Genomic DNA, 25,366 nt, shown 5'->3' on the forward strand with positions numbered 1-25,366 from the left:
TGTGGCCTAAGGGTGGCAGATGATTAATATTTATGTCACTATCCACACCAGCATACATCAATCAATCACAACCGCCCTCCTGCAAAGGGGTGGGGTAAGGATGATGTGGAAAAAGAGAGATAGTGGGGATACAGAGGGAGCAGAGCACAGAGAGAGAGAGAGAGAGAGAGAGAGGAATGGGCTGCTGTCATTTTAAAAGGGTTGTGAACAGGTCACCACGCCTTCTGCTCGGCAAAACTTTAGCTGCAGTGCACAGGGGCTTGAATTAATGCATGCTAATGTATGACCTCACATGTGTGGTGTCATATTGATCCTCTGTCTGCTTTAAAAAAAAAACCTTAGTAATGAATGAAGGAATGTGCGCAATATGCCATTTCTTAACGACTGAATTTATGCAATACATCTGCCTCCCATATGCAGGGCAGATATCTTTATAGATTAGAATCATGATACGTTTAGAATATCGACCAACAGTTTAGTTCAGTTTCCAGGACTTTCCACAGAATCTGAAGTAGAGCATGTAGCTCTCCCCTCATGATGTGCTTTCTCTCCTGAATCCTGATAAAAGTTGGTTTTAAAGACCTGAAAACCTATTTTCACATCAGCTTCTTCTTCTCTGTGAGCAATGGGATCCTACATGAACACATGACTCTGAAAAAGTGTTGGTTCATTGAAAGATTTTTGCATTTTTCTTCATTCTCTTCACACTAGTTTGAAGTGGGCTTGGCTGAGTTTAAGAAATGCGATTATCCGTACTTCCGTGCACCAATCAGTGAAAATTAAAAACAATCTGCCAAATAATAAATAAATACCTGTTTTAATAATTAAGTGCAGTCATTTTACAGATGCTAAGTGTTAGTTGAAGGTTACATAAAGAGGAGTTTTCTATAGAGCAGAGCAAAGTGTTATCAAGTGCCAAAGTCGTGGCCCTTTTTGAGGGAAAGAATGACACCTTCACATGATGAGAGAAACAGGAAGATCTGTTGTGTAGCATGTGGTAAAACAAATGAACACACAAATCTAGATCTTCAGTTCCCAATCCTTCCTGGGAAAGAAAGGGATCCTTAAAAAAATGCTTTATGGCTTCAAGCTATTCTGAGACAAGATAAGGAGGGGAAGCAATGGGACTCTGTGTGGGAAACACTTAATAGCTGATAAAGTCACTCTTTTATAACTTACAAAGTAACATAACTAGCCCAGTTAAGAGTTGAACAGTAATATGAGTAATTGCCACTTTGTCGGGTCATTGATCCACTTGGCTTGAGGCTGAAAGCTGACAGCTGACCAATCAACCTTAATTTATTACAGCAAAATAATTACAGGACATGTCTATGAAACAATCACTTGTTAAACATGACGTACATGCATAAAAACTTGTCAAAATTCAGAGGTTTTCGATCCTCCAAAAAGGGGCGGAGCAATGGTGTTTTGTGACAGTACCCATATGTGCTGGTGTGGTCTATAGGGATGTCAACATTGAAGGTATTGTATGGAAAAATGTTTCCATTTCTATTCTAATAAATAATACAAATTTTAAGATATATCTCTTTGATAGCATGGTTGCCAGATTTACTGACTGAAGTTTTGGAAAGATTTAAGAATATTATTGGAAATGAAGACATAGCTGCTTACTTTAATTATAATACTTCCTTCTCAAACAATATGATTCATTTGAATATATTGCTTCACAGAATTTCTCATACATCAATCAATCAATATTTTCAAAATCTCCCCAAAAAAGTTTTATTGTTTGAAGTGATCAAATTACAATGGAGGAGTTCAAAAGCATGGAAATAATGTTCAAATGTTCAAACATCACATGAAGTCTCTGTACCACTGTATTAATGTATTTTTTCTTATATTTATTTAATTCAATTATTGTGATTTTTGTCATGTCTTCACAGTTGGATGGTCAAACCTAAAACACAGTCATGATACTTTAACAATGATTACTGCCCATTTCATCCATAAATAAATATATAATGCTACAGAGAGTAACTTTTTTTTTCAGGGGTTTTACATAAAAAAGTTGATACTGAAACAAGAAGACACAATGTTTTCAGGAGATATGTCAAGGCCACACATTGACACAGTTACTTTTGTCATATCTTGACATAGATTAGTGTTACATGTGCTTCTGTCTCCTCAGAAAACTGTTCAGAAAAACTGTTCTTGTCCTTATGTAAAACACTAATTTAGTTTTTTCCTTCAATTCTGTACTCTTGGTGTTAAAATATTCCCAGTTGCTTTTTAAGTGAGCATTCATTCACGTCCACACTATAGGCACCCTGATAAATCATCTTAATAGTCACCATATTGATCAAAATATTAAAGACAAAGCGTGAGATTGTTTACAAAAAAAAGTGAGAAAATAATAGAAAGCAGTAAGGGAATTCTTGTCTAAGTCAAACTCTCAAGGACTGTCCTTAAAGCAAGTAAAGTTTCTTCTCCTGGGCCGCAGTTCCCCTCGCTGTAACTCCACACTTTGGGGCAAAGTTAGCTGAGCTGCAGTTTTTGAGAATGAAAGGAAAGGAAAAACCGAAACCCAACTCCACGAGGGTCTGCCTGTCTGCTATTGTGGATATTTTTATCTGCTGTGCGTCTAAGGCGGAGACACAGTGGGAAATACGAACCAGCCAACCCAAGCTGACAGTGAGGAGTCAGACTGTCAAGAGGTCTGGTCCCCCCCCTTACCCCTTGCTACAACACCCAAATGGATTGTCATATCAGATTTAGGTGTATAGGTTATTACACCCTTGGGCTACAGTTTCCAACAAACCCGTCTGCATGGCGGGATTGAGTTCGAGGACTCTCTCTTCTCGTTCTCGTTCCTTGGTACTCTAAGTTCCTGATTTCTTGTGATAAAACACAAGCTGTGGCAACGCCAATGAAACAGGTGATGAGATAATAACTGGAAAATATGACTGTACTGGCTCCGCCCTCATAAATACACTATAGTGGCTCTGCATTTGCATCACAAATCATAACATATCTTGTAGACATATACATATCTTATAGGGCTACACACATATTTATGAGACTATTTAGGAAAATTAAATCAGCTGATCAAGTCTGTGTCCAAACAGAAGTGACTGTGACACAGTAAACTGTATTGACTTTTGCCCTAGACTGCATGAGGAATCACCCTATTCATTATCATAGATCTGTTCCTTTTAATGCAATCAGGACTGCAACGAATGATTATTTTCATAATCCTTTAATCCTAATTTTCTGATTAACCAATTACTCAGAAAATTATGTTTAATGATGTTGATCAATATCTGTCATGTTTGTCCTTACTAACAGTCCACAACCCGAAGATCTTCAGTTTACTATCACAGAAACACGGAAGAGACCAATAAATACTCATACTTGAGAAGCTTTTTTCTTAAAAGCTGTACAAATCAATTAATCAACTATTTGACTCATCATTGAAGCTCTAAATGCAATTATTACAACTTAAAAGAAAACATAGGATTAACAATCCAAAAGAGGAAGGGTTGTTGAAGTATTAAGAGTTGTATTTACATAATTTCATCAGCAGCAAAGGTTGGAACAACCTGTTATGCCTCTCTATCTTGGAACCTTTCTCTGAAATTAAATATTCATACATGCAGGAACCAATTCATAGCTTTGTTTTTGCCTCTAAAACAGATATTAAAGTTGCACTTATAGAAAATGGCTGCACCAGCTCTTTGAAAGTTCAAACTTAGCCTAGTAATGTGAGTGCTTGCTTTACACTAACACTAAGTGAAAGCCAATTGTAGTGTACAAACTAGTTCTTACAAAGAGATGAGTTGTTACTAAATATTTAGGCTACATCTACTACATCAACTGCCAGGTGGAACAGTTGCGTTAGCTTGCTGAATGAACCAACTCACAAAGCTAACGTTAGCTTGCTAATATCTGACCCCTTTGGTTTGAAGAACATGGAATATGGTTGGACATAGAACTATCAGACCTGACACTTTACATTTCACGGAAGAAAACACAATAATCCGTTAATACGTACAAACCTTTATAACATTAAATGACCAAACATGTTGGTTAGTTTAGCATAATCTGATATTTCCCTCACTGTACACTGCATGAATACTACTAATTATAAAACACACTTATTCCTCCTGGTATGTAGATATAATTGAACAAATTCATACCTTAATTCACAAAGTTATAGTTCTTAATTCAAGTTTAATATAAATGTACATGTTTTATGTTCTGTGTGTTGTATTTATAGTTATTAATTATTTATAATAATAAGTACTCTTATTGTTTATAATTATTACATTATTTTATTACATGTACTACTTATATTTATTATTAAATTAAGTTTACTGTCTCATTGCACTGATGTCAATTTATAAAATAAAGTCTATTGTTAAACTGTAAAGTATCGCGTTTTAATAAGCTACATATCTTTGGTAACCACATGTCTTTATGTATATACTGTGTGTGTGTGTATATATATATATACATATATATTAGGAGGGACTTTACACACTAATTTACAAATGGATTAACAAAGAGCTGGTACAACACAGTCCAGGTTCTGTGCAAAAATGCCCACAAATGTTTCCCAAATGACAACAGGCTGTAGTAGCACTGAAAACTACGACGCCTCCCTGTCAATGTTATCAGTTTTACTTTATTGCTGTCTGGAAGGAGATTCATGGCTTCCAAAAACTACTTATTGCTCTGTGATACATTTCTTAACACTTGCTGTTGGTCAGCTTTTTGTTTACTGAAGAGGCTACAGCTGATATGGCATGTGTTCCCTCCTCTCTTTACGGCAGGTCACAATGTATCAGGTTGTAGTTTATTTTTTCTGACATCCGATCAGTGTTTTGAAGCATGGCATGCATCAGTATGTGAAAGGAACAATCTTAAACACATATACCCTAAGTACTCCTTTACTATTAGCATTGTGATATTTTGGGTATCCACTTTAAAGTAAAGCCGCCAAATGCTTTCAAATCTCTCGACTCCATACTGAGGTAACTACATCTATCCAAACTGAAAAGTCTTTCAAGTGCTTCAACAGTACAGTTGAAAGAGAACAAATCAAAGCCTAGGAAGGAACATGATGTGATTAATGTGACAAGGATAGACAGCAGCAGGACATACACATACAGTTTATTTTGGTAATGGTAATGGTATATAGTATTCTGATAGCAGCTGCTGTTGATTGACTTGAAAAAATAACTTTATTGATTGCTACCAATTATTGTTTACCCTGATGGCAATGGAGAACAGTGTTTTACCTGTGACTCCTCTCTGTGATAATCAGTGCAAGTCTTAAATGTAAAAGTGATGATTATATGTGAGGCACAAAGTAGAGCTAGGACTATAGAAATGTACCTCCAGGTCTGGACATCAGTTCACACCAAGGCCAATGTTTTTGTTATGTATCCGATTCATTTTGGTTTCACACTGCAATTAGGCCTATGCGAGCACACTTGATAACTTAACATAATGCCTACTTCTTGTCGTCATCACATACCTGGGCTGCATCTCCCCATATTTGACACTTAACAGTTTGTAAAAGTGTGTGTTTGACATTGGCGTGTTGTCAATTCAGCAGGTAGCCTTTTATCACATTTGAATTAATGGAGAAAAATTAAATTCCTTTCATTGACGCTATGTTGTATTTATATACTATACTACAGTTTCTTGGCATTGCTCTCCCGTTCTCTCTCATCCTCTCTGAAAAAACCTGGAAAGTGTTACGTTTTTTTCCAGCTGACATTACATAACATTGTTGGACCATATTTCCCCATGTGCTCTTTTTTTCTTTTTCTGTGATGATAGCCTGCTGGATTTTCCTGTAAATGGTCTGTTACAACTTTACAGCCTTTTTAGTGCCAAAATCCCTCTTTTTGTTCCTGCACTTCCAGCAAAGCTCAACGGGGAAACACTGTCTGAGAAAAAACACAAAGAGGGAATTCGATACTAAAAAGACTGTAAATGTGACAGAGATCTACTTGATATGACTAGATCAGACTGCTGGAGCCTCATATAAGCTTCACATATACTGTTAAATGGATTGTTGCACCAAATGTGGATTTTAGCCCCCCCCCCATCACCTACACTTGAAAAAAATGTGACTCTGAAAACAGTGATTGAGAGGTGCGGAGTCATTTAGATCATAGTTTTCATGTATGGTATTCACTATCTGTGTGTGCAGGTCAGTGTAGCTTTGACAGACAGTGACTGGAGGTCTGGTTAGGACAGGAAGTTGTGTGTTACCTGGCAGTGTTGAGTAATGGGTGCTGAGTCCCGGCCAGCTTCCTGACGTGCATGGCCACATTGCTGAGCTCGTCGCTGAGCAGGCAGCGGAGGCTCATGAACGAGGTTGGATAGCCGACTATCTTCTCCGCGTCAGACACCACTTTGCTCCAGTTTGAAGGTCCTGAGCTGGAGAACAGACTGAGCGTCCTCTGTCCTCGGCTGGACAGTCTCTGCACTGTGGCTGCAAACATCTTTCTGTCTCTTACTGTAATGTTGTTGTAGTCTGACACAGCCGCCTAAAACGTCCCGCAGGCACGTAGCGCCATCTTTTTTTTAAATTATGACACAAATATAATCTTACACACTATCATACTGTCACTTCTTACAATACATCCATGTTTACAACACACGACCTAACACTGTGAGCTGCCATCTTTGTAAACGTCATACGTCACGTGCTCAAACGTAACGACGACAGTTGCCAGGTTCCGACACGCCCCCTCCGTGCCCCTCCCTCCTTCCTTCATCACAATCACTGAAGAAGATTTAAATGGTCTTTTAAAAAAATAAAGGTTTCACAATCTGCGAGAATGAAGTTAGACTAAATCTTAAAACTTTAGTTTCTATGCTTGTATTACATAATATTCTTATTATGTATTACTACATTTATTTATTCAAACCTTTATCTAAGCCTATAATAATAACAAGAATAATAATAAGAACAAGAAGATGATGAATTGACAGATCTTTTTAAGGCCTTTTTTAATTTTTAAATGCAGCGATGTCAAGTTACAGACTTAAAAAGGAAAATATGCAGTTAAATACATCAAAAGAAGAAAATATTTGATGAAAACTATTGCACACTGAGATGAAGTGCTTTCGGATCACAGTACTGAATAATCCAGGGTCATAGCGAGAGTGTCGATGTAGAGGATGTGTTGAAGATCATTCCATGTGTTTGAGTGCATAAAAAATTAAAACAGATCTATTGAGCATCACTTGAAGTTAATCAAATATAAACTTTAACAGCTGGTTCACTAGCACACCACTTATTCATCATCAGTCATGGGAGCAGAATACTCACTCATCCACACCTATAGGCGTTATCGACAGACACACCCCAGTTAAGGAGCATGCCACTTTTACCTTTATCAGATTTCTGATGTAAGTTACAGCTACATCTTTGAAATGTCAGTAAAGTAAGCTACCAATATAAACACAAGTTATTCTTTTAATATGATCCTTGAAAAAGAATGTTGGGTAGCAGCATAACTTTATTTAGCTTTGGGTTAGTTTAACTTAAAGACCAAAATATCACTTAAAATATAATAACATTCCAAACATGTACAGTAGGGGAGGGTACACCCACCTATATACCACTTATATTACCATATTTTTAGGTTAACATTAAGGGGTTATAACTTTACTTGTCAGATTACAACTAAGTCATGATGATGATATGGGCATAGAGCCAATATGCTGTAAATTAATATGATTGAATTTTGCAGCAGTGGTTGTTTTCTTTGTGTATATACCCAGCTGTATATCAGAGTTAAGCTCTTTTTATTACCATACTGCACAGACATGTGCTCTCTTAGTAAAATGTCAGTTTACCTTCAGAGTTGGTAGCCCAGTAGGGAGCTGATATAAAAAAGAGGTTACCCAGCATCTATGATTAAGTAATATCTTGCTCCATCTGCTTTCCATTTACTGTGGATGTTATTATTTTCACATTTGCAAAGTGACTGAATGAGGGCAGCACTGATCTGTGATTTAATGTGTTAGTAATGTTTGATCATTAGAGAACATCACCTATGGTTTTCCTCAGTTATTGTAGGATAGCCCACCTATTGATGTAATGGTAATCCTCTATTCTGATGTCTTTCTTTTTTAGCTGCATGTTTCATATTAAATCAGATTACTGTAAATCAAGACCATATACTTGCTTACGGCAACGTGGTAGCACTTCATAGTTCCGTCCTAAAACTCTCATGTGTTTCTAGTATGGCAAATGCTTGATAGTAAAACCATACATTTAAATATCACTTAATTCTTACACTGTACAGAGGTATAAAAACTGTTTTTAACACCAAGTGGAAAAAAATAATTTAAACTATTTAAATGATGAAATAGAGGCTCCTCATGTTTCAGTTCATACAGTCTTTGTGACAATATAACAGTTCCACAGTATGATAGGGAAAGCAGTGTTAGGTTTAACAATGCTTTCATTGAATCCTCCTTCATTGTATTATTACTGGACTGGAGAGAGAGTGTGTCAAGGACAGCTTGCAACATGTGAGCTCCTGTCTCCTTTGTTGAATAGACTTACAAACACAGATAGGTAAATGTTGCACCAAATCTGCTTTTCAGATATTTATAATATACACTGCCACAATTTAAGTGACATTTAAAGTGTCAATAATTATTTATACCAATTTCCAACTTCATGATGTGTTTGATTTCTCACAACGCAATGCACAATCAATTTAAATCTGTAATCTCTTAACTCTTAATAGTTATTTTCATTTTGTCTCCACCTCTTGAAATAGCTGTGTTGTCAATGCAGAAAAAGCTAAACATTCAATATGTCTTCTTTGGAATGTAACCCAAAACCTATTTATGAACAAAATCAAAACTCTTCAGTACTTCATCTTTCAATATATATTGTCATTTTCTCTGTGTCTCTATCCTATGGTGTGCTGCATTTGAAATTGTCCAGATTTCTGGTCCAGTTGGTTGAAAGTCCAGATGTTTTTATAGAGACTTCTGAAGACTGACTGACTGAGTGAATTTCATGACTTACAATTACACAATAACTTAAATTGATTTTCATACGCTAATCACATTTTAGGCTAGTAGATGGAAAACATTGTAAACTTGTAACTCAGGCCAATTAAACAAGAAAGATGTCAACATGTTTCAATCTTTTGCCCACATTGTGGTTGTCTTTGATGGCTGTCCCTTTTCTTTTGTGCAGATTTTCAATGACCTCAAGGTTGCATAAATAGAATGGTCCCCATCCCTCAAGCTCTGCTTTGCAAAGGATAAACTTTTGCTCTACATCCTCAATCTTGTACCTGAATGGGAGGAAGAATGTGTTGTGTGGCCTTCGGTCTAGGGTGGTGCTGACTCGAGTGATCGTAAAATGTATTATTGTGAACTTGAAAGCATAGTACATGTCTCCCTTCACTGTAAAGGTTGTATAGTTTTCTGTATTCTCATTTTCCTCTTTGCTCACAGCCCCACTGCCTCCAAAGCATTTGTCTTCTCCAGATGAGCCTTCTTGCTCTTGGTCTTGCCGTCCTTTGATTCACATAATGCATTGCAGGAAGAAATCTTTGATGCCAATGCCTGATGAGGGTGAAGGGCTTGAAGTTGCAGAGTATGCAGATGTCTTTGGTTGGGATTGTGGCATTTCATCATTTGCAGGCACCGCGACCTCAATATCCAACAATACCCAGCAATAATTTCTACACTGACAGTAATCTGGGACATGGATTCTTCACTCACAGATGTGAAGCCTGGGCTCGGCTGTGCAGTTTGAGATACAGCTGTAGCACATGGTCCCGATGGAAAGTTTAGTGCTGTTTTCCTGGCTGGACAAAATTGTGCAGGTGGAGACAGAGTGATCACATGGGGTCCAAGAGGAGCATCATTACTTGTCATAGCTTCTGCCAGAGGCTGTGGGGGTGCTTGGCCGTCTTCCATGGTTGTACAACAGTTAGTAGGCTTCTGTGATCACCCTGTCTGGACTGCAAGGATAAATACAAGTGCCTTTAAACTCACTCTTCAGTTTCCTATCTCCAACACTGCCTTTGGTTTGGATGGGAAGTCCTCTTTTAGGATCTTGTCCCTGGTCACATGGGAGTGTCACTGTAGCTTTGTTCTCCACTGTCTCCTCACCTCTCCGAAAACAAGTGAGAGGGCAGTCTAAGCATACCACCTTGTTCTGTTTCACCTTTAAGGCATCTGTTCCCTCCCTTGCAGTCATGTTTTGCTACATGTTCCTATGCCTCTCCCTGACAGGACTTTGCCTGCTACCATATCTATGATGTAGCTTGCTTCGTCTACATTATAGATATTTTCAGGATTTTTCAGACCATTTCCTTTTTGGGGAGGACAAACCAGCCTTTGAGAATGGATGGGTCAGATGTGGCTTTTGCCCTTGCCTTTGGGAACTGCTCTAACTTCCTTATGGTCAGTTCCAGATGGTCCCACATAACGCGTCCATTCTCAGCTGGGTCATTGGTCCTTAAAGGGGGATTGAAGATCCTTTGCTATCACAGACTCTTGAGTGAGTTTGAGAAGATACATCTGGCTAAAACAACCATCCCCACTGACAAAGGACTTGAAGGGATGGAGAATGACAAAGCATTAGTCCTGGATGCATGTGTGCATGCACTCACACACACAAACACACGTTTCATGCACACTTATGCACTTATACCCCAGTAATAGAGCATGGTTCAAAGGTCAAAAGGGAGAAAATCCTTACTAAAACACAGTTAAGTGGGCTTAATGGGAGCAGGTGAGCTTAAAGGGAGTGCATTTATGGTTAAATGAATATTTTACTTTACACACATGACATTAACAATACAACTGTATTTAATAAATCTATATATGTACAACAACATAACATGTAAAGTATAAATTTATCATGCAGAGAAGTAATTAGCTGAACTCATTTACATCAACCCCAGACATTTATTTGACCCTTTAAGTTGGCCAGGTGAAAATGTTAATCAAAAAATAAATAAAGATAAACATACACATATGTTGTCAAAAACAACAGTAACATGCAAAAAATATAATTTTCTAAGTGTACCAAAATCAAAGTTTTTTGGCAACTTGTTCTAGGATCAGCAGGCACATGTCCCACATGTACTTTGATAACTTAATATCAACAAATCTGATTGGTTTATCATGAAATGTGTAATTTATGTAACAAGCAGCTTCATTGGAGGAAACATCACACAGAAAAAATTATAATATAGTTTTTTTATTTGACACAGAAGTTGCAAATGGGCTTATATGTTGTGTGGCTTGTTGTGTGGAGGTTTAACTATTGTATATTCATGCATTATATATTGATTCATCCATTCTTAGCATCAACATCATACTTAGTTATAATACAAATGTAACCAAAATGAATAAATTGAGATTACACATCCTTCAATGTGATTTCAAGCATCAAATTCAAAAATCCAGCCATGTTCTTTCTTCACACCTCTATAAGCTTTCAACTGCATCAATCATCAGAAGCATTACAGTTGCATTACACCAAACCACTGCAGCTGAAGGGACAGCTTAATGAGGGAATCTTTTAATGCAGAGGAAGTGTGCTTTTGGTCTGCGAGGCAAGAGCCGCACTGTAACACACAAGTCATCTCACCCTGACCCAGCATCACGGTTCACGGCTCCTGTTCCTCCTGATTTTCCGGCTCAAATGGGTGTCACTATGCCATGAGCAGCATCACCCGGCGCTCTCAGCGGCTTTTCCACCTGCCAACTCATTGTAATTCCAGTTAAAGTCAGAGGGCAGAGTGTGGCACACAATTGGAACAGGTAAATTCATGCCCAAAGCAACAATCATTTATTAAATGGATAAAAAATGTGTGATCTGTTTCGTATACAAGTAATGACATTAGTTTGCATTTCATCTAAGTAGCTCCTACATACAAGATGCTGTGAGACTGACATTTTTAAGCATTACAACTGCCAATTAAAACCATATATAAATGATGTGTGTATGGATGTGTAGTACATGTGCATGTACATGTAGCGAAATATGTAGGGCATAAATGTACACATGTGACTTTGTATATGGTGTGTTTTGCATATGCATGTGAGCCAGTGTGTGGAAATGATTTTCTCCCAGGACTATCTATCTATATTTTGGTCATATATTTTCGTGAAAACAACTATATAAATCAATTTTAGATGAGGTTTCATTTCAGTTTTGGATAGAAGCTTCCAGTTGTTTGAGGATGTGTTGAAATCAAAAAAAAAAAAGGAAAAAAGTGCAAAGCTGCTTCTACATGGCAGTGGCTCAGTTGGGTCGAGGTGCAAAAAAAATGATTGTATGTATGTATCTTATGTCCTGGCTTTAAATATAGACTCATGGGATCTTTGTTGTTCTCCTGCCAATGTCAGTCTTGATTGCAAGTATGGTACCAAAATGGAAACGGACATGCCTGTAGGCTTATTTGCACTATTCTCATTTTTACAGCTTGGAAAAAAGCAAGAAATGACAGAAAAAGAAGCAATGGAAACTTGATGATACAAGTTTTCCTTAGTCTTGAGAGAAAATGTTGCACCTTTACCTTATTGTGCCAAATTATTTGTTTTCGACTTGACTTGTTTGTCCCATGTATTTTCTTTTCCTCTGTTGCCATAGTTATACATGTACTCCAGATGCCCCTGACTTACTGCCACTATAATTTTCTCTTTGCAAGACAAAAGAAACCATGTCTTCATCCCTGGAAACTCCACTCACCTACTGAAGTGGCCTTGAGCAAGGCACTACACCTGCAATTGCTCTGGTTGGTTGGGACTGCAATCTGAACATCTTTCTGCACATGCAACTTAAGTGTCTGCCTCTGTGTATTAAGTTTGCAATGATTGAAGCAGTGGAGTCTGTAACTAATAGAAGCAGCCTACCACATTTCATTATGGCCAACACGAGTAGGTTGTAACACTCCCCTGAAGAACAATGTGAGGACTTGACGGCTGTATGTGGGCACCTGTTTGCTGCTTGCACTCTGTCACCATGAGGGAGCAGCGCTAAGTGGATGTGACTGCTCTGATTGCACTCCATGGGAAAGCGAGAAGAAATAGCCTACCTCTGATCATCAACGCGTCATATAATGTTTCAGTGGACGCCCCTCCCCCTGTCTCGTTTTTTCCCCTCACTCAACCTCTCCTTTGACTCACAGAGGCGGCTCACCACTGGCGCACGGACCGTGGAGGATACGGGCAGAAGATGGCTGACTTAGCCGGGCACCGCAAGCCCTCGGCGGCATCACCAGCGTCACACGGGCCGCTGAAAAGCTGCAAGACATCCGCCGTCTGGCGACTGTAAACAGCTGCCGCTGCCTCTCACCCCCTCATCTCCCCTCCTCACCGCAAATATTGACAGAAGTATCACAGAGAAAACATGGCAGAGATGGAAAAAGAGGGCAGACCTCCGGAAAATAAAAGGAGCCGAAAACCAGCTCACCCAGTGAAAAGGGAAATAAATGAAGAGATGAAGGTAAAGAAAAGGGGGTCTGTGCCCAGCTGCATGTGATTACGCGTGGAAACAGAGTGGTTGTGAGGAGCGTGCATGTCTGTGGGAGCACTAACCAGGCGTCCTCAGTGAAAATATAGGATACTCTCCAGTGCAATTGGATGCATGATAGCCAAACTTTGATTTATGATTTTTTTTAACCTAAGTTCTATTGTCGTATCCACGCTGAATGCCAGTCTCAGCAGCGCACCCAGCCAATACCGCTTTGCACAATGGATGCAGCACTCATTCACTGCTACTATTCTTCTAGTAAGTTTTTAATCAATGGGGAACATAGTGTGCGTTCCTGTCGCTACATGTCATATTTTTGCCGTTTGTGTGCCCTGCCTTTCATGGCTTACCCAGAGTTAATGGAAAATCCAGTGCGTCAGTGAAGGCGTCAACAGTGCTTCTACTATTACTATTAATACTATTACACTAGGAAGAGCAGCCAGTCTGTATAATTAGTATAAATCAATTGGGGAAGGGGGGGCACTCGTTTATCCACGATGCTTTTGCGGGTCCATGTCGACTGAGTGGGTTTGCCTCTGAGGTATCTGTGTGTGTGTGTGTGTTTTGTGTTTATGTGTGTGTGCGTGTGTGTTTGTGTGTGTGTGTTTGTGTGTGTGTTGCCCAGCTGCCCAGAGGCGTGTGATCCAGATGTGCGTCTGTGAGCTTTACGCACTCGACAAGAGCACATTGTCTGCTGTGTTCTGCCTGCACGACTCTATCCTAATATTCACCCACACGTTGTTTCTACTCTATGCTTTTTTTTATTTATTTAATTTTTTTTTTTTTGTGCTCGGTGCACGCTGTGGTATCTGAGCCCTGAGCTCCGTGCGGTTCATTGTGGAGAAAGAAAGTGTCCCTGGCATGTGTGTGTGCGTGTGTGTGTGTGTGTGTGTGTGTGAGAGAGAGAGAGAGAGAGAGAGAGAGAGAGAGAGAGAGAGAGAGAGAGAGAGAGAGAGAGAGAGAGAGAGAGAGTGAGAGAGAGAGGCAGTGCTGTGTGTCCGCTTTGTCTACATCTCGTCATTGTTTGTACACATTTGGCTAGAGACACTAATGCATTCAGTATTTCAGCTCATCTGGATGAATATGCAGGTGATACCGTGAATAAATGTGGATATGGTGATTTTTTTTTTTTTTTGGGGGGGGGGGGGGTGCTCTCAGAGAAAACGCAAGGGTGCTGGCTCTGTGCGAGTCCTGAAACAACCCTGGGATAAAGCCTTCTTGTGTTTAGACCCCATCCAAAATACCAGACGCGTTCATGTGTAGCAGCTTCCCCTCTGCTACTGTAAAGAGGAAAAAATAATGTGCGTTTTATTGATACAATATAGATGCTTTGTTGGTGAGATCAGCAGCCAAAGAGGGATTTATTATTATCATAGAGAAACATGGAACAGACAGCAAACTGCAACAATTTCACCTATTATAAGCCAATTTTTCTGCAGTGGAAGCTTAGATATTTTCCTTGTGTGCCCCACTTAGTTGATGCATGTCTTTATTTTTTTTATTTTTTTTTAATTGCTTGGTGTTTAAAAATGCATGGGAGATCTAGAAAAAGATGAGTTGATTTAATAACAGAATTGTAACCTCTTGTTAAACTGGGAAATATTCCTTGTTAAAATTAAAAACATCTGTCACATTCTTCAGTGTGTGTGCAGGAATACATTGAAGCCATCCTGCTGCTGTCTGGTCTTGCTGACAGGAGGGAGACTGACAGGGATGCAGGGGGGGGGGGGGGGAGTGTCAGCCAAGGTATCTTAATTGAAAGACTTGGTTATTTCTTATGAGGCGAGGAAGCTACTTGACTCCGTCTCAGAGGAGCATTTAAAACTGAAAAGATATTTACGAGTATCATTTGGGCACAGTGAAGTATTGTCTCGGCACATTTTCAGCACGAGCCCACATTTAATTGAGCTGTTTTATTATTGTAATATAACTCAAATATCAGGCCAATATGGTGATATTTGGACTCACAGTGTGAAAAATCACATTAGGTGCAATTTTTTGATAATTTAACACACCGACCAAGTAATTATATGATGTCAGTCATCAGTCAGAAATGATATTTTGTTTGCAGATGTTGGGACATGGGCCATCGCGTAGGGTTCAGTGAATTGGCACCTCTCATAATGTTTTGGAGAGCAGTCCTGTCAGTTAGACGTGTCAGCTGATGAAAGCAGTTTAATTCGTCATCAAGTTTAATTTGCAGCCACATAATGGTAACTGTTATTAACCCTATAACTACAATCAGTCAAACAATTCAGAGCTTTGGACTTAAAAATGTACCTGACTGAATCAAAATGTCAGTAACTTGTGGGGGTTTTTTCTCCAATATGTCAATACATTATGTGAAGAGAGAAAAAAAATCACTTTCAGTAGATACAGTGTTGTGTTGATGGTCTGTAGGGAAAAACAACACTCTCCCGTGACAACTCCACTACCTCTATCAATACCAGAGGAAGCTATACTGAATGGAGCAGCAGATGTGGTTAAGGTGTCAAAACACTTTCAAAGGCTAAACAAGTTCGATTGCAGCTCATTGTGCAACCTTGAAATTCATCTCCAGTTGCACACGTAAACACACACACACACACACACACACACACACACACACACACACACACACACACACAAACACATACAAACATTCACACAAGCTGTAGTCTTCAAACTTAATTTAGGAAAACACTGATCCAGAGATAGAAGGTTACACCTGCCATAGGTGTACCGCTTTTTTCAGTACATCTGTTCTCACTGTGACATTAATTGAGTGGAATCATGTTGAAAAATTATAGATGCATTTGATACGAATTGCTTGCAAATCAAACTGTAAACCTAAACCCTGCAAAAAAAATGATAGCATAGTTGCATGATGGTAGCAGTAAATTCATTAAGTGAAGTTTAACATATTGATTTGCTGTGGAGAACTCTCAGGTTTTTCTCCTCTAAGTGTTCAAATCAAAAGCACCAAGTATGTTCCCTTTTCTCTTTTTTTATACTCGCTCATCTTCAATATTTTAGCCTAAAGCTGGCGGAAAAAACACACGCGCACACAGACAGACACACAATGTGCCCTTGTGAGGGATCATACTCCTCTGAAAAACCAAACAGGCTGACAGTGTTTCCTTCATCTGGCTGCTTAATGTGTGCCACGGTAAAATAAGCCCCGGTGAGTAATCAAGGAGAAGGAGGAGTGGGCATAGAGGGGATAGGAGAGGCTGGAGAGTGGGGTAAGAAACAGGGGAGAAAGGAATGTATACAGCACTGGGCTGGCTAAGCTGTAAAAACTGTAACCTGAGCGTCTCCGCTGGATCACATATCAAGGAAAGTAGAGGGAAATGAAAGCAGAGGAGAGGGAGAGGCAGAGGAGGAGAGAGGGAGCAGGGGAGTGGAAAAGTGGAGAAGGAAGAAGAGGAGGAGGAGGGATCGGCAAAGGGAAACTTGGCGTGTGGATTCAGGAATTTTATCACGGTGTACTGTGACCTGCTCTGGTTTCTACCCGCAAGGTATCCAATTCCCACCATCATCATTACCACAAGCCCTACTGGCTGTGTCCGGGTCTTACTGGAGGGGAACAAGGGGGAAGACTGTGGTGAACCAGGATTGTAAATGTATTTTTATCATTATTTGCTGCCGAAAATATGGCAAAGAAGCCCGTTTGTGAGCTGTGTCTGCACATGTATCAGAAGACTGTTGTCCACTACACCACTAATTATCCTACTAATGTTAAAGTAAACTCACTAGAGGGCAGAGGTTCCCTAAAACCACCATCTTGTCTCAAATTGTGTTCTGACTGATGCTAAGGAGGGAGAGGTTTCTGCCCCTGGTCAGGCTCAACATGAGTATTAGAAATGTTATTTTTGGCTGTGTAGTACACCAAAAATATCACCATCATTACAGAGCTCTGACCAATAGCGCACAAGAAGGGGCAGCAGAAAAGGAAGAGGCATTTCAAAGCTGATAGCATTGTAGCCTGTATTGCATGTAAAAATCATAAAAGACCACACAATGCCTGCACTGGGATGCCAATTTATTAGGTTCACCACGCTGCAGTTTAATCCAGCACTTATATATGTGGGGGTGGTCAACATCTTTCCACATTATGCTGTACAATACAATTTAACAGAGCCACAAATATACAATAATGAAACTGAATCAGCACCTCTGTACACAGTGTCACCGAAACCAGATTATAATGAGCTTTGTAAATGTACAATTTTTAAAACCCAGATGTATTTAGATCACATTGGATGTGGGTGTACAGCAATGAACTGGTCATTCAGAGGTGACAGTCTGCTGCTGTCTCCCACCAAAATGCTAATTAAGTTTCCAATAGTTTGATTCAAAAGAATAAATCACATTCTCTATGTTATACTTATGGAATACCACAAAGCTCACAATGACAATGCTAACGTACTGATGTTTAGCAAGTATAATGTTTACAATGTGCACCATCTTAGTTTAGCTTGTTAGCATGCTAATGTCTGCCAAATTACCACTAAACACAAAGAATTTACAAAGATATACATGAAAAGAACAGAATTTTGACCGGATGGTGGCGCTAGATCAACAGTCAGTGGATCACCAAAGTTATTACAATGCATCATCTGGGCACCATGTATATGTGAACCAAATTTTGTGGCAGTTCATCTTATAGATGTTGAGATATTTCACTGGATAAATTAAAACTTTGAACTGCTGTTGGCGCTAGAATAAAAGTCAGGGGATCACCAAAGTCATTAGGAATTGTCGTCTGAGGACCAATGTCTGTACAAATTTCATGTAAATCTAGTAGTTGTCAAGATATTTCAGTCTGGACCAACATTACTAGTGTGAATAAAAACAGAATTGACCCCAGAAAGACCACTGTCCCCGTTGACATCTAAAGGGTTTATCCCTCTGGGGGAGAGTATGTGCTCAGTAAATTTTAATAATTTAGACTTCAAGACCATCTCTCATCTCATTAGATTTGGACAGTTATTGTGTATAAGTGGACATACTGTTCTGATAGTGGCTTTATTTTATTGTTTAAGTTGTGGAAGTCACCAAAACATAAAGAATCATGTAATTCATTCTCTGAGGACCATGAATATCTACTACAAATTTAAAGAAAATCAGTGTTCAGTATTCAAGATAACCTGTTCATCAACAACATTACTAGGCGTCATCCATCGAAGGGTCATGGTTATCCATTCCAAGTTTCATGCAGTTGTCAAGATGTTTTGCTTTGGACCAAAGTGTTGTTCACTGATAGATGGACCAACCAACTGAACACACCATTCCAGGGGCCTTGCATTGTAGCCAGTCACTGCCTATTAAAATCTTTAATCATAAATTGCACTTCCACTTGACCTTTGTTCTATTAGAGACTCTTAGCAGCCTTTGGGATGAACAAAGCAGATGAACAGAGATTTTTTTGTTAGGCTAGATGAAAAGACCATACATTCAGTGTAACATATAGACATCTGTAACTGCCACTGAGCCTTCAACGCCTCTTCCTCCCCAGCTCACCAGATCCAAAGTTGGTGCCGCTACTTTGATGAGCCGCCAGAAAGGATTAGATTCCACTCTTAATAATACTCCCACTTTCTCAAAGTAGTAGGGTGACACAGAGGACAGGATGGTAGGAGGGAAAGAAAGACACAGAGAGATGCTGTGTTTTTGTCTCCATTATGTGGTTATTTTACAGCTACATCCGTTTTACTTAAGAGGACATTTGGGCTGGGTGATGCTCCAACTCATTTGCTCAAAAGGAGTCTAAGAAGGGTTGAATTGAGGGCAACTGGACTTGGTAGTAGATACTTTAAGATGTTTCACCTTCCATCCTTGAGGCTTCTTCGGTTCTGACTGACTGTTGAGGAAGTATTTAACCTCTATGGGGTTATTATCAAGGTCTTTGATATTGCTTGGTTCATTAGTGTTCCTGGCTGTTGTAACGACTGCCATAAGAGTTGCTGGAGTCACCTGAGGCCAAGGGTAAACAACAGTTGTTGGAGTTGTAACATAAGACCAAATGTGAATCGAAAGCATTGTAAGTGGTGGATAAGTGGTGCCATAGACCTCCTCCTCTGTTGAAGGATTGTTTCTCTACTTTGGTATAGATAGCCTCCTTCCCTCCTATTTCACCTCATCTGTCCTTCCTATTCAAAATATGTATGTTGTTGTCTTTGAAAGAGTGTCTCTTATCTTTCAGCTGTAGGTAAACTGCTGAGTCTTGTCTTGAGGAGATGGCTTTCCTGCGTTTAGCCATGTGTTTGTTAGATGGTTGTTTATATATAAGTCAGTGCATTCCTCACTGCACACTCTAAATGTGCAGACACTTGATTGATTTTCTTGTGTTTGGGTGTGTAGTCTTTCGAGTGGAACAGTTTCTATCTTATAGTGTTGCTGGGTTTGAAAAACACAGATACAGTGTTTGTTGAAAATCCTCCTGAGGTTCTCAAATACTCCAGACACATAAGGAACGAGGATGATGTTGTATTTATTCTTCTTTTCTTCACCATTCACAGTGTTGGTGTTGGAGTGGATCTTGTGGCTGTTTTTACAAAGATCCAATTTGGGTATGCTTCAAGTGCATCGTTCAGGTGTTTCTCCTACTTCTCTTGGGGCTGGGGACTTGTTGGTACATTATCAGCTTAGTGGTGCAAAGTTCTGATAACTCAGCTTCTCCTGCCTAGCTTCTGAGTTAGAACTGAAGAAGCTCTTTGGATGTGAGGCGAAACATCTGCAGATATATGCATCCAAGTCCAGTTGCCCTTGATTCACAGACATGTTCAAAAGGACTTTCTCCTTGATGTTTTTTTCATCTCAAGGTTTCATCCTTGCTGTTGGGCTAATTGCTGCAATTGTGCTTGCCAATGAGTGCACCTTGAATGTTTCAGCTTCTCAGTTTAGATGTAATTTAGTTTTGATTACCTGAATAATTTTAATCCCAGATCATTAAGAATCAAGATCACTTTTATTCAATATATTTACAGTTCCTAGTTCATCTGACCGGCATGTACATGAAATCTGGGAGGACATTTTGGTGCAGAAGTAAACACAAAAAGGAATTCCCTTGTACTTTAAAAGAACAAAATTCATTTATAACTTAAGGTGATGCAAAATGCTATGAAAACATCCTCATGGGGTGTTTCTATGAGCAGCAACATAGTTGTGTAGATAGCTGTCAGAAGCCAACTTAAGCTGTGCTCAGGAAGTGATACTGAATCTGACTTCCAGGAACCTTCAGGCAGAGGGAGCACTGCTGTCACTCATCGTTGTTCAAGCAGAAGTATCTGAGCTGTCCTCATCAACAGGCTTTGTCGTTTTTAGTCACCAATTCAATTTTAAAACCATGGGGGAAAAGGGGCAAATTGGACATTTGACAAAAAAGCTAAGATGATAAGTGTTTGGATAGCAATGATTAACTTTACTGTTAATAATCGCTACCATTGTTGGCTGATGACACTGATTAATTTTTCACATATAGTAAAAACAAAAATAGCACATTTGAACTCACTCGACTTTTGAAAGGTTCTAGATATGTAAAGTTTACATGCTATAAACTAAAATGTTGCAGGTACAGTATGTTTCTTATGACCATTACAGGAATGACCATAACTGGGTGCTTTGACTTCACCCTGCATTGACTCAAACTGTTCCCTGCACCTATTGACCACCCCACCACAGTGATATACCATATCAGACAGATCAATAACTCCTGTCATTCTCTATTAATAATGCCTTTGCAGCATTTAAACCAAGTCCTTCTGCCAAGTGTGGAAAAAATCAACTTCTGCACAGAATAACCAAATATATGCTTGGTGTGAAAACAGCAAAATTGAGGCAAAACTGTTCCTAGAGCAGCGGTACCACTCAGAGATGCAAACACAAGACACCATTAATTTCTCTCTAAAATGCTTAGAAATGGAACAAATGTGCCAATGAAGCAGGAGGAAATCTGCCTCTGTCACTCCTGTACTGTGCCACAGTGTCTCAAATATGCATAGAGATACAGTTGTGGGCAAAAGTTTAAATGGCAGTCTTGAGTTTCAAAAATGTCTACAACTCATATTTTTCTGTGATGGAATGATTGGAACACATACTTTTTGCCAAAAAACATTCATGCATTTTGGTTCTTTTATGAATTTATTATGGGTTTTCTGAAAATGTGACCAAATCTGCTGTGTCAAAAAATATATACAACAATGCTAATATTTTCACCATAATTAGGTGCTTGTGGTAGCCATCCACAAGTTTCTGGCATGCTTTTGGTTCAATCTTTGACCACTCTTCTTGACAGAATGGGTGCAATTCATCTAAATTCATTGGCTTTCTAACACAGACTTGTTTCTTCACCACAGTCCACATGTTCTTGGTGGAGTTTCAGTCAGAACTTTGGGAAGGCCATTCTAAAACCTTAATTCTAGCTTGAGTTATTTACTTCTTAACTACTTTTGATGTGTGTTGGGATCATTGTCCTGTTGGCACACCCAAATACATCCAAGACTTTTCTGGCTGATAATTTTAGGTTTTCCTAACGAATTAGGAGGTAATCCTCCTAATTCTGTATTATTCCATTTACTTTCTGTAAAGCATCAGTTCCACTGGCAGATCCAGAGCGTAATACTAGCACTGCCATACTTGACAGTAGGTATGATGTTGGGGGTTAAAGGCTACACCTTTTCTTCTCCAAACAAATTTCTGGTCATTGTGGCCAAATAGCTCAATTTCTGTTTCAACTGACTACAGACATTTCCTCCAGAAGACCTTTTTTGTTCATGTAATCAGCAGGAAACTTCTGCAGCAAGGGCCTCCCTCTTCCACAGCAACCTTTCAGGTCATGGTAATGTAAAACACACTTGACTGTGGACACTTACACTTGTGTTTCAGCAACTTCTAATTCATTGCAGAGCTGCTTTTTGGTGGTTCTTGATTGACTCTTGAACCACCCTGACCAATTTTCTCCCAGCAGCAGGTGCCATGCACTTTATACTAACAAATAATTATTTGCACAGTTGGTCTTAGGACCTGTGGCTGCTTTGAAACGGCTCAGAGTTACTTTCCTGACTTGTTAAAGTCAATGATTCACTTTTTCAGATCAGTGCTATGCTACTTAGACTTCTATTTCTATTGTAAGTCACCAGCTGTATTCTATCATAATCACTCACAGGAAATTAAAAGGCCATGCCTCAGGGAAATCTGATTGACCCAACTTTCTACAGTATGTATATGTATGCTGTATGTATATATCTGACCCAGTAGATTTTGTTATATTTCCAGAAGAGCCATAATAAATTTATAAAGGGACCAAAATGCATGAATGTATTTTCTGACAAAGAAGTTTGTGTTCCAATCATTCCATCAAAGAAAAATAAGAGTTGTAGAAATCACTACAAACTCAAGACTGCTATCATGAACTGTCCCTCAGTGCCTCAACCCTGTGTGTGTGTGTGTGTGTGTGTGTGTGTGTGTGTGTGTGTGTGTGTGTGTGTGAGGGGAGGGGGGTGTTCAATCTCACTTCCCACTTGTATCTCCCTTAATACCACTGTAAGCAATATCCAAACTGTGCTTTGTGTTGGTGCTCTGTCAATTGAATTTGTATCAAGTAATTGAGTCAGTGGACCAACCTGCTGTTTGCAGAATGTAGACACGGACGGTTTCCACAGTCAGTGTTCACCAGCTCATGTAGTGTCAGCATGTATGATGAGCCATTCAAGGTACTTCTTTCTTTTTTTCCCTTTTTGAGGTGCACAAGGCTGTGAAAATACACCCGTTTTATCAACCTAAATCTCACTGTGGGTGTTCTTTACCTTGACTGAGACCTTGTAGATTCACTTAAGTTGCCCCTAATTAAATTCCGGCTTCAGATGCGGTCACTTTTCCACCCACAGGAAATCGCAAATCAATACTTCAGAACTGCCTCCAGCAGTGAATGAACTCTCTCTCCAGAGAAATCTTGACTCTCCAAAGTTGTTCTCTTTCTCTTTTTAGTATGAAACACTGGACACAAACTTGCTGTTTGCAATGTACTGAGGTCATTTCACAGTACATTGATTCAGACTGTTAAAGTTCAAATAGTTTGCAAACTTGTTCTGCCAACATATGGCGTAACCCTGGACAGCTTTAAATTAAATGTGACTGTTAAGTCTTCCTGTCAAATCTGATATCCTGTTTCTTGAGAAAGTATGAAGGAGATGTGTTTGTTGGTTGACACATTTTTAGATACTTCTTTGTGTTGTACTGGAGGGAAATTACAAATAGTTAATTAGGTTGTTTATGCAATTATCAAATACTGAGGAAGCTAGGTTTACTCCTGATACTGCTTATAAATGTATTTTGTTACTGAGACTCTACAGTGGTGACAGGAGGCAATGCTTTAAAGTCATGTTGGCAGTTTAAAAACAACTTCAGACAATAATTGCACAGACTACACTATATGATGATGTGCGTGTTTGTGTTTTGCTGTCAAATGTAAATCAACTAAGAGTAAGACGTGCTGGGTGGCACTGAACCACTCCGACATGATCACTCCGGCTTTAACATATCGACAGGAGCTGTTTGTAATTGACATTTAACTGCTTGACGAGAGTGACTGACGGCTGCTGCCAGGATGAGATAATGTACGCAGCAAAGTGGAACTGGCTGTAAAATAATGAACTGACTCGCGTCTTGTCAATTCAATGCCGAGGAAGTCCACCAATGGCAAGACAAGGCGGTTCATCTCCGTGACAACGTACAGCACATTGCTGCACGGTGAGAGCATTTGTCCTTGCGAACCTGTAATATGATTCTACAAGCTGTTGCTGTGCGTTAATTGACAGGCACGTCCCATATCCAAGGCTAAATTGGTCCATATTACAGCTTAAGGTGTTTATTATTATATTGGAAAATTCTATCAGAAATTATGAGAATATTATTTACCAGAGACATTTGGGAGGGAAGAGGAAAAAAATGTCTTCCTAGCAGTGAGGAGCAGTGTTCCCTCTAACTGACCTGTGACTAATATTTGATCACAAAGACAAACAGACTTAGTGTTATAATTTGTTTCCAGAAAGAACAGTTTCATGTACATTTTAGAGTCAAATGATAGCTGAAGCTTTTACCATAGTTTAGGGTTCAGTGAATAGACGCTTGTGGGAATATTCCAGCTGAGTGTGTGGTGATAATGGGCTGTGTGCATTAGCAGGGTTATGGTTTTGTTTTCAGCGCAGTTATTGACTGTGTTGTGAGAGGATGTTCGGAGGAGACATTTGAATGTTTCCCCTGCATTGAGTTGTATTCATTTTCATATACTACTCTAACTGACTGTATAGCACTTTTTATTGCTGTGCTGCTGGAGAAAGTTGGGACTTTACTGAGCCATGCCCAAATATGGTCAATAACAAGGTACAATGCTATTATAGCAACTAGTGTACATGACAGCTGATATTTATTGGACTATGATGTTTTCTTAGCTGAAGTGTGATTTATTGTACAGTGACCGTTGTGATACTATTTGACTCCATTAATCTTTTTACTGAGTTGCGATTGGTTCTTTATAAGTGACACTGAAATACACTCAGTCTTGTAATGCATCTACTTTAATATTTAATGAGTTGAATATTGAAAACTACTTAAAGGAATACTTCATTATTTTGGAATGCGTGCATTGCCACTTACTTGTTGAGAGTTAGATGAGAAGATAATAAGCTAAAAGCTAAACATGAAGTTAGAGCCAACAGTCAATTTGCTTAGCTTAGTGCAAAGAATGGAAACAGAAGGAAACAGCATGTAACACATACAATAGTTAATTGGTAAGCTTTGGAGGTGCTGGTAAGTGGATTTTTTAACCTTTGAACAGAGTTTTTGGGCAAGTGTTAACAGACATGAGAGAGGTTTTAG

The 25,366-nt window shown here is 39.2% G+C and overlaps 2 protein-coding genes across 2 annotated transcripts in view; one reads left to right on the forward strand and one right to left on the reverse strand.

Moving 5' to 3' along the window:
• pdss2 (prenyl (decaprenyl) diphosphate synthase, subunit 2) overlaps window positions 1-6,655 on the reverse strand; it is a 34,074-nt gene extending 27,419 nt beyond the window's left edge. Inside the window, exon 1 of the mRNA XM_053335514.1 lies at window positions 6,247-6,655. Coding sequence (XP_053191489.1) covers window positions 6,247-6,479 — 233 coding nt within the window. The 5' untranslated portion in view covers window positions 6,480-6,655. The remainder of the gene's footprint in view (window positions 1-6,246) is intronic.
• A 6,729-nt stretch (window positions 6,656-13,384) lies between these two features.
• Window positions 13,385-25,366, forward strand: part of sobpa (sine oculis binding protein homolog (Drosophila) a) — a 34,412-nt gene continuing 22,430 nt past the window's right edge. The window contains 1 exon segment of the mRNA XM_053335895.1: window positions 13,385-13,480. Within this exon segment, the coding sequence (XP_053191870.1) occupies window positions 13,385-13,480 (96 nt within the window).

Source organism: Scomber japonicus, chromosome 16 (genome assembly GCF_027409825.1).
Source record: "Scomber japonicus isolate fScoJap1 chromosome 16, fScoJap1.pri, whole genome shotgun sequence".
Lineage (NCBI taxonomy): Eukaryota > Metazoa > Chordata > Actinopteri > Scombriformes > Scombridae > Scomber > Scomber japonicus.